The 10,635-nt window shown below is 45.4% G+C and overlaps 1 protein-coding gene across 1 annotated transcript; it reads right to left on the bottom strand.

Annotated features, from left to right (window-relative positions):
* Positions 1-238: 238 nt before the first annotated feature.
* LOC117643356 lies at positions 239-7,997 on the bottom strand. Its single transcript, XM_034382200.1, has 5 exons — positions 7,917-7,997; positions 6,294-6,423; positions 4,017-4,130; positions 2,759-2,929; positions 239-406 (listed from the first exon to the last, which is right to left on the bottom strand). Exons 2-5 carry the CDS (start codon positions 6,378-6,380, stop codon positions 239-241), a joined length of 540 nt encoding a protein of 179 aa, XP_034238091.1. The 5' UTR covers positions 6,381-6,423; positions 7,917-7,997.
* Positions 7,998-10,635: the final 2,638 nt, after the last annotated feature.

The raw sequence follows: 10,635 nt of genomic DNA, 5'->3' as shown, positions 1-10,635 counted from the left end.
CTGAAACTATTTTTAACATACAGGCAAGAGAAAGTCAAGATCCGAACTGATCCAAAAACTTTCTTGCTCGCAAGTGATCCTAAAAAAAGATTGCAACAAGAAAATTTTACTTGTTACAAGAATTTCCTTCTCTGAGTGTAGTAAGTGCACGCTTGGCAGGCATGCGCTAGCTGGAGCGTGCTTGCAGGCATGCTGCAGTTAGAGCATACAATGTGCGCTCTTCGATTTGTAGAGTGAATTACAATCCGCCTCTGGGCACAGTGTCGGCGTACGCCACGAAACACCCGAGCGTGTCTTGATAGTGGTTCTCCATAAGTCGCAATGTGAGGCGCCATTTGCCGTAGTAAAAGGCCGGCATGGCACGAATTCGGAAGTCCGTTGACATGTTTCGGACATGGTATACGCCCTGCGAGAGAACATTTTAAAGTGAGAAGTGGTTTAAATGTCGTCAAAAATTAAATAAAATCCGGTCAAAATTTGCATTTGTAAAAAAAACGCAACATTCCAACTGCAGTAACAAATTATAAACAAAACTAAAAAGGAAAGATAATTCTTCACACACAAACTGCAAAAAAAAATCAAACTTTGTGATCGACCAACAACGCAAATGTAAAAATTCACCTTAAGTGCAATGTCCAACACTGCGAGAAAAGATCACGGTAAATCCTGTACTGATTACTCCAGACTTCACTGTACCTTTTTTAACAGGCAATAGCGTACTTTTTATACAGGCAATACCGTACTTTTTGGCCCGCCCTTCTATTCAAAAAATAGGGGGAGGGCCTATGCATTTGCCTTTGTGTCTGTGTGTTGTTGTTGTTGTTGGTGGTGGTGTCTGTGCACAAGGAAGGAGTTGAGCTAGAGTAACCAGATTTGGAGGGTACTTCAGGAGTACCGTCCAAACAAATAATCCGGTGGTGCAAATCCCGTCCGGGTCGCACAAGGGCTGGGTGATTCCGTGCGTAGGGGGTCATTTTGGATGTACCAAATGTTATTTTTTAAAGTTCAACTTTAGGGGTTAAATTTGGTGTAGATGGCATACATAGTACCCCACAGTACCCCTCTGAGCGTAGCAGCGCTACAAGTTGACTTTTATTTTCACTCCCTATGAAATACGGCGGAATTTACAGAAATAATGACGGAATTTACAGATTACGGAATTTACAAAGCGAAGTATTTAGTCTCCTGAACCGCTGGGTTACAAGATAGGTACTCTACAAATCGAAGTGTGTACATGGTATGCTCTAACTGGAGCATGCCTGCAAGCACGCTCTAACTAGCGCATGCCTGCCAAGCATGCACTTACTAGCGCATACATACCATGTACACGCTTCCTGATGCAGACAACTCCCTATCCCTTATGCACTAGATGCATGCTTCAGTTAGGGTGTACATGGCATGTATGCACTAGTTAGTGCATGCCTGGCAGGCATGCGCTAGCTAGAGCGTGCTTGCAGGCATGCTCCAGTTAGAGCATACCATGTACACTCTTCGATTTGTAGAGTGTGTGATGCGAGCGGGCCGAAGGCCCGGGCCTTCGACTGGCCAAGTTGGGTCTGATGCGAGGGCCGAAGGCCCGAGGAAAGGCCGTCGGCAGGCCAAGCTGGGCCGGCCCCCTGTCGAACCGAGTTGCCGGCGAAGCGAAGCTGGCATCTCGGTTCGACGGAAGGGCGGGCCCTAGCTTGTTTTACAGGCAACACCGTACTTTTTTACAGGGAATTCCGTACTTTTTTACCCGGCAATCCCGTACATTTAATACCTATCCAAAACTGCTATAATTTTTTTCAGTCGGTCGACCCTTAAGGGTTGTTTTTTCAAGATCCTGATGTACATAACTGCTGAAGTTGGACTCCTGGATCCCCTTCCGACCACTCAAAAGGTCTTGACGAGACCTATCGAAAGGTGCAAAAATTTTTTCAGTCGGTCGACCCCCTTTTTTCAAGACCATGATGTGGACAATTCTTGGGAGCAGCCTTTGTTGGGAACAGATCTGGTCCTTCCTACGGCACGGACTGTACGGAAGAACGGTAACTACTGTTAAAAGACTACGGAATATTTTGTAAAACAAGTACGGTACATACTGTAGACTACACTCAGATTCCAAACGCTGTGAGTATAGCACGTATGGTGCAATGCGCTGTGATATCGCACCATACGTGGAATGCCACAGCCATATTGCACCTTTGATGCAATGCTTCCCGAAAAGGCCCTATGCTAATGCATGGGAATTTGGAGGCATTGGACTTCATGTGCAATGCTTTTGTATTGCACCAATTGACGCTATACTCATAGCGTTTGGATTCTCAGTGTATACGGTGGATACTGGTTTTTGCAGTACGGTAAAGTTTGGCAAAAAGTTATCCAGGATTTACCTTTATTTTTTCTCAGAGTGAAGTGAGAAGTTTTGTGTCGTAAACCTATTCGATTTGACAATGAACAAAGTTTTCAGAAGAAACCGTCGTGTAGTGGCCAGCCCGCAACACCGACGAGCGTAGATTAGAATACCGATACGATCCGAATTCCTGACTTAGCGCACGACGTGCACGTTTCATCAAAGACTTCTCTCTCCAAGGAGAGAAGGTTCAACGTCAAAATTTTGTGTTTCTGTCCGACTTTTCTTCAGGCTGGCCGTGTCTCTTTAATCAGACCACTTAGTTTAAAATTTTTAGTTCATCTAATTCAAAACCTTGATCCTTCGACAACAACAAAAAAATGTTTGAATCATGTATGAGCCATCTCCACGCTGTATTCTCCTTACCGGCGGCCACGGACAGTCAGCGTCGGCGTCACCATTGACCGCCACCATGATTTTCCGCCAGGCTTGAGGCGCGTAGGTCTTGAAGGCCGAGCAGTAGTGCTTTACTCTAAAAATGTATGCGTTCTCCTTCCAGCCACCGCGGCTGCTCCACGAAGCAAAGTTAATGTCAACCTGACGACAGTCAGAAAAGTGTTATTGCACGTAAGGAAGTAAATGTCCTCATAACGTTGGATGTTTCAGGTTACAATTTTTAATACCACAACAAATCCAAGGGTCAGACTTCTCGCCACTTCAGAGGTGAGAAAAGTTTTGGTCAGACCTGAAAGTCTCGCAAAATTTCGGTCAGACATGTCTCGCCACAAAATGGTGAGACTTTCTTGTATGTCCGTTGCTCCGCATGGACTATCATTAGCGCCTTTACAGCGGCAGACAAAATCGCCATTTTTGAGGCAAGACATTTTCGTCTGACCGAATATTGGCGAGACTTTCAGTTCTGACCAAACCTTGACGCCAAGTCTTTCGGTGTAATTTGCAGTGACGCCAATCCAATCAAATGCCACAGCAGTAAAGTCAAGGTGAGGGGGCAATACTCGAATTATACTCAAAAATTGACTTACTAAATAGTAATTGTTTCATATACACTGAGAATCCAAACGCTATGTGTATAGCGTCAATTGGTGCGATGCAAAAGCATTGCACATGAAGTGCAATACCTCCCCATTCCCATGCATTAGCATAGGGTAGGGCATTTTCGGTACGCATCGCACGTAAGGTGCAATATGGCTATCGCATTGCACGTATGGTGCGCGATATCTCAGCTGCATTGCACCATACGTGCTATACTCATAGCGTTTGGAATCTGTGTAGCAAGTGATAGCACGTATTTCTTGTCATGTCTAACGTACGTAACAACAGAAGCATTCAGAAGCCAAGAATTTTGTCAACCGGACAGCTGCTACTGCTACGCTCCCTCTTGGCTTAAATGCTTCTCTTGCTGTTCACTTTAGACGTTGGAAGTTTGATCAAGGTGCAACAACTCACTGTGAAGCAATCACCTAAAAGATGAGACACATATCCAAGTTGCAATTGCTCTCAATCGGAAGCGCTTTATGTTATTTCGGACGGTCCTTATGCCTTCCACCCTCCGAGCCACCATGTAGCATTTGCAAGACGAGTTTTTTCAAGTTCGAAGCCGAACGCGCATGCCTAGCAAATTTTGACTTTCTAGTGAGCATTCGCGAGGAACCTGGGTACTCACGTCCTGGTCATTCGTCCACGTGAACAGGGTCGTAAAGTTGCCACTGTAGTACCAGAGATCTGGGTCATGCCGGTCGCGTGTTTGCATCACGTAGAAATCGAGAGGCTTCGCAGGCTGCAAAGCGGGTGGGCAATGGGTCACGTAGCGAGGTATTATGCGGAAAGGCCCCTGTACAGAAAAAAAGCCACGAAAACTGGTCGTCCATCTCAACTTTTTCGGGTCGTGATAACATTCCCTTAGGAAGACAGAAATGGTTAAATCTTGTAGAGCTAGGGTCAGAGCGGGGAAAAACCGGACACCTGCAAGTTGGGGAAGAAACGCACACCGCACTTTCGCCACAAATTTACCTGTTTTGGGACGTCCAAAGTATTCAGTATTGCTTATTGATGATCTGCTAGATTGCGTTTAAGAGGAATTTAGCCTACTTGAACCGGAAAGTATTCAAAGTCACCTTTAAACGAGATCTCGTTTAAAACACCTTAAAAACTTTCAAAGTTGGTGCCCGCAATATCTCTTTTTAACGACTTTCCGAGCCTACTGTGACGAATATTCTTATTGTAAACGAAAGTTCGAAGTGTGGAGCCCAAGATACGTTCAAATGTTTTAGCAGATTTCCAGCTGGATTACATATGAAGGGTTAAATACGAAACGGGGAAAAACCGTACACTGGTGCGGGGAAAAATCGAACACCTCTTTTTTCTATAATAATCGATGAATTGCCCTAACGTCCCACCAAAGTGGTGGTAACGAGTGTATTTTAGCATTTCCCAACATTTAGTGGGAAAACAAACACGGCTGTTGACGATTTCATACATTTTGGTCATTTAACCTCAAAAACGTGCCGCCTCGGACCCCCTAACAATGCTACGATGATTTCTGTCTACCTAGGAATACTCATGCGCCTGCTTCAGTGGGTATCGCAAGTCTTACCCCCAAATATCGTTCTCAAGAGATTTCTGACCTACTTTCATAGGTTTTTGTTAAATTAAAGCCTATGTCCGACTTTTCCCCTTAGGTGTTCGATTTTTCCCCGTTTCGACGGGGAAGAATCGCACACTGTTTTTTCTCATTTATTACTGAATGAAGCCGCAAACGCACTCGCTGAGGGTTGAAATGTCTTTCTTTGAGGCTCGATCAACAGACCCAACGGATATATTGGCTAAAGATAGTCAATTAGAGTCAAAATCGAGAAAGATTACAAAACGTCCAGTTCTTCCCCGCCCTGACCCTACCCTTGGAGCTACCCCTGGAGCGACATGGATAGATCCTATTGCCAATCCCTTAACGGCCCACTTGGAAGCCACTCCGAACACTCACGGGAAAAGCGGTTCCTAGTTTTCCCAGGAACTCCCTGGAAATCGCCTATGTCTCCACCATGGGCTTCCTGGAAAAACCAGGTACCGTTTTTACCGGGCTGTGGCAAAAAGCTACAGAAAATTATGTGAACAGCTTGTGGTAATTCTCCGTATACCCCCTTGTTCATATTCTCCATAGGGCCTTACAGTATTCTTCGTAGGACCTTACAGTGGTCTCTGTAGGACCATATGGTCTTCCAGGTTATACGGAGACGACTGTAAGGTCCTACGGAGGATGCTGTAAGAGCTAACAGAGAATATTGACAAAAGGGCTGCGGAGAATCTTGGCAAATAATAACAGGAAAAGTAGCGATATACATCGGCAACTTTGGCCCGTCCCGTACATTAAGAAACGTACGAATTTCTCCTATGTTTGACCCTGACGGGAATTAAATCTGAGTCTGGGGTTAAAATAAATGTCGTTTTCGTCATCAGCACCCTCAAAAACATCAGAAACAATGCAAAAACTCGAATAAAAAGAATGTTCCAAAAATACCCCGCTGGGATTTGAACCCGGGTCCGAACTTCTCTGATTTGCTCGAAACTGGCACCATTGGTTTTCTCTCGTCGCCCCGATTCCAAAAATACCCCTACATGCCCTCCTAGCTGCATCCGTTGCCGAGATCCTCCTGGACCCCATGTAGACCATGATGCACCTGCAGCCGCGCCCCCGGGGCTCGGATCGGATTTGCTGCCACCGGGCGGTTCTTAGGGTCACCCAAGGAGGCTGCATACCAAATTTGGTCAAGATCGGACCACGGGAAGTCCTCGGACGAACGAACGAACGAACGGACGAACGAACGAACGAACGAACGAACGGACGCACAGCATGCATCATACTATATGCCCGTCCCTCCGTCATTTTTTTACAAAAAATAAACGGGACGGGCCAAAAAGCGTATACACTAAGCGTATTGCTTACCGCTGTATTGCTGATTGCTTTTTGAAAACTGCGGTTCGACAGTGTGACAATTAGTACCACGACAAGTTCCGAACCTCGTCGTAACATAGCGGTGAATGGAGATCAGAACACTTCAACTGAAGGGGCTGCACTGCAAAAATAAGTGCATGTAGCTCTCCACCGGGAAGACAGAGCATAGCACAAGTAAAAGGATGCGTAAAGTGTTCAAAATGGGTTTAAAATCCCCGAATAAAAAAGATTTTGTTCATTTCATGTGAAAATACAAAGATAACTGAGAATGAAAAAGTCAGATCAATACCTAATATTGGGCGAAGTATACTTATCACCCAAATTTGGGCGAGGATTATTTCCTCGCCCAAATTTGGGTAAGTAAAGGTGTATCCGCTACCTACATGGCTCCATAGTATTATGACCCAAATTTGGGCGAGGAAACCTTCCTCACCCAAATTCGGGTGATAAAGAATTCCTCGCCCAAAAGTTTAGTCATGATCATGACTCTTTCATTCTCAGTGATGTGTGGCTTTAGCGGTAGCCATTCAATCAATAAATTTCAGTTTCAGAAAGGCAAATTCCGTCAACAAACACTGAGAGACGGTTGACAGAACTAATGACCTCGGACTATCGACTTCGGACTATTGACCTTGGACTATGTATACACACATAGATATAAGAAAAGATCAATAATAAGATACCTACATAGTAAACTAAAGGTATCAGGAGAGAGGGGACAGTTTGAACGTTCAAATTTCCCAACAGGGTGCTTCGCTTCGCTCAGCAAATACACCATCGCCATCCCTATCGGGAGCTCCTTAAACCGCGCCTGATGTATACCCGGCCTTCCTAACCAAGTCGAACCCACTAAATATTAGTGTCAGTTGAAATGATTAAAATGTTTTTATCGCTTTTGCACACTGCGCAAAGCTGTTTAAAAACGATACTGATCCCGATAATACTCGTACTCTTCCATCGCAGATTTCGACGCTTTCTAATAGAATAATCCTGTCTGTCAGAGTAGATATCAGGAAATCCTAACTGTAAGAGCAGATTCAAGACAATCCTTACTGTCAGTGTCATTTCAGAACTATCCTAACTGCACAAGGCGTGAAAAGCGGTCTTTTCTAGAAGTCCGTGACACCAACATACTGTACTTCACAAAACACCGAGGGGCTTGTTGGGAAGTTTCATCCTTAATACGTGGACAATGTATTCCAGAGATATCGAGATCCTCTGATTTGTAGTAAAGATCGTTCATCATCACTTTAAGGTACCCCTGGAGTTAAGATAGTTCTTAAACTGCACTGACAGTTAGGATTATCTTGACTCTGCTCCGACAGTTAACATTATTTAATTAGGACGTATCGATTTGCGACTTCTGGAGATGCCGCACAGGTAGCTTGATAGCGATTAGACGTACGACACTATTAATGAATCAGCAAGTTATACCACAGGTTTCCTACTTGTATTCTTTTATTTTGCAGATATCAGGCCCTCCAAAAGGGCTCTGAAGAAAAAAACAACAACGTAAAAACCGCCAGTATCTGTTCCGATCCTACACCCTCTTGCAGGTTCGGACTTCAATTTGCACTATTGAATATCATGGTTGTCAATTTTCTTCACAGCTACCTGTCAGTTTGTACTATTAACAGGAATCCAAACTTGTAGGCCTCTGCAAACACTGTGGGTGACCGCGGCGTTACTCGGGCGCGGCACAATTGAGAATGGCTGAATAGGAATCCACGCCGCATTCACTGACCTTGACGGGTTGCACACGACCACAGCCATAAATACACGAACAATGTAAGGATTACGGTTCGAGTGGACTACCGAGTCAACTTGTTCAACATTCAGGCCTGTACGTTTGTTTTACGTTAACTTTTTGCTGGTGTATTCACTTGTTGTACAGTCGTTGTTTGTTGTACACATTATGGACTTTTTTTCCTACCACAGAGGATGCTGGGAACATGAAAGCTGAACATACTGAGTTTGCTTTGCCTCCATGCCGGTCATTTCATCGCCCGAAACTCATTTAATCTTGCTTCTATACAGCTCAATTCTTACTGACACTTTCAAAATAAGTAGTTAATTGATGCAAGGTCGTAGGTCGATGTTTCATTTTAATGCTAGCATATAAGTTCGCGACTGTTTTCCAACTTTTGATGAAACAAAATTTGCAGAAGCTATTTGACTGTCAACTAACAAGTATGAAAGGTAGACAACATGACAACATTATAAATTTGTCACATCATACACTGATAACAATAAGACAAATGCACTTACAGTTTTGATTTCTTCTCTGTTTTCCATCCTCATTGATCTGCTGAGGCAAATTTTCGTTTTTCTTAAAAGAAAGAAATAATGCACATCAAAATACAAGTGATAATCAACTATGAGAGAATGCATTGAAGTCTTTTCATTTTATGAAGTGTATAAATACTGCCTTACCAGTATCATTTGTCTTAACTCTTCATTTTGCTTCAGAACATTGTTTGATGACTCCTTCAGCTCCTCACCCCAGCGTTCAACTTCTTTAAACCGAATGGTAAATTAGAATTGTCATGGGAGAAGAGAATTTCATGTTTCATGTAAACCAGGGGTCCGGAACGGGGCCTTCTCCGTTCCAAGATCCACGAGTTCCCCGTTCCGTTCCGGATCCGAACGAGGAACACGTTGTTTTCTTTTGGAACCGCTCCGGCAATGGATCCACCTGACTATGTACCACTCGGACCCGGTCTGCGGACCATTATTACCTCCGTTCCGCGCTCGGACCCGTTCCACGGACCAGATCACTCTGTTCCACTCGGACCGGACCCGATCCGCGGACGAATAAGACGAGTCCGTTCCGCTCGGACCCGGCCCGTGCGCAAGGTCGCTCTGTTCCGCTCGGAACCAAAACGGCAATGGGTTTGAATTGGCTGATTTGATCGACCTGTTGATTACGGAAGACAAAATACAGGGCATCCGCTTTCTGCTCTTCAAAATACAAATCTTACCTGAGTCAAAGGCGGTGAACAATGTCATCGTGATTTCAGACGATGCGACCGCCTCGTCTGAGCCATCTCTGACTGCTCATGCCAGCGGGTGTCCCCGCGGGGCGCACCTGCGGGATGTTCATCAGAGCGCTCAGACTAGGCAAAATGGCAAAGTACCACAAAACGCGAGGGTAGCGCCGCGAAACGACACTAGCGCCATCTAGCGGGCCGCCGAGAACGGGGAGAATTCGACAAAATGACTTGGTAGAGCGACAGCCAGCCGTCGCAAAAATCCATCGGAAGCTGCACGACGTTGCCGTGCTGCTGGGAGAAGCGGCAACACTGCCCGTGAAAATGAAGTGGAACGTGGATCAAACGCTGAACGGGCCGGTTCCGCCGACTGTTCCGGAACACGGAACCGAAACCGTGGTCCCACTCGTTCAGGAACGGCGAGATGGAACCACAGCCCAGTTCCTACACATGAGCGTTCCATTATGGAACCGAGCGGTGCTCGCTCCGCTGTGGAACGGAACCACACAGCGATTGCAACGTGTCGTTCCATCACGGAACGTGGAACGGAACATGAGAAGCCCCGTTCTGGACACCTGGGGACAACAGGATCTAAACCTTCAACAAATAACAAGGTAGGTTTACGCCAGACCGCGTCTTGTCGTAACAGGCTTCGCGATGTCTCGCTGCCTGTTTCTCCAATCCGCGCCTGGCGTAAGTACCTACCTTGGCCTGCGGCGCTAGCCTGCCTGCGGCAGGCAATGGCTTGGCCATTGTTGGTTATTTTTTAACTTGTTGAATGCTGGGGGGCTCCGCCCCCCAGACCCCCCTACATTCTAAATAGAGTTGTTTTATCTACAGATAACACGATCTTGACCCTTGTCACTTTTTAAATTGTCGGGGCTGGGGGGCTCCGCCCCCCAGACCCCCCTTTCTCCAAGACAGAAGTAATCTATCTGCGGAAAACTCGATTTTTCGCCGTTTTTTAGGTGTTTTTTCGCTATAAAAACTGAACCATTTGAGCTAGGGTAGTGAAATTTCGCGTGTGCCGAGCCAAGGACATACCCAAAGAGTGTGCAAAATCTCACCGAGATCGGCCGAGCCGTTCAGGAGGAGTAGTGCGGACACACAGACACACAGACAGACAGACAGACAGAAAAAAACTTTTCAACCCCACTGGAGTAACAGGCTTCGCTATCGCTCAGCCAAAAATGAAGTACAGTAGCAAGCTAGTACAGAAATAAACTTTTGTAAGTAAAATCACAATATTTTTAAAAATTTCAGTTGCTCTTACTTGCTTCACTGATGAAATTACTTTCCTCTTCACCCCCTTGATCCCAAAATAGCTTCCTGTAATTGTGCAC

The sequence above is a fragment of the Thrips palmi genome, unplaced genomic scaffold, assembly GCF_012932325.1.
Source record: "Thrips palmi isolate BJ-2018 unplaced genomic scaffold, TpBJ-2018v1 HiC_scaffold_17, whole genome shotgun sequence".
Classification (NCBI taxonomy): Eukaryota; Metazoa; Arthropoda; class Insecta; order Thysanoptera; family Thripidae; genus Thrips; species Thrips palmi.
This window is presented reverse-complemented; position numbering and strand designations above follow the sequence as displayed.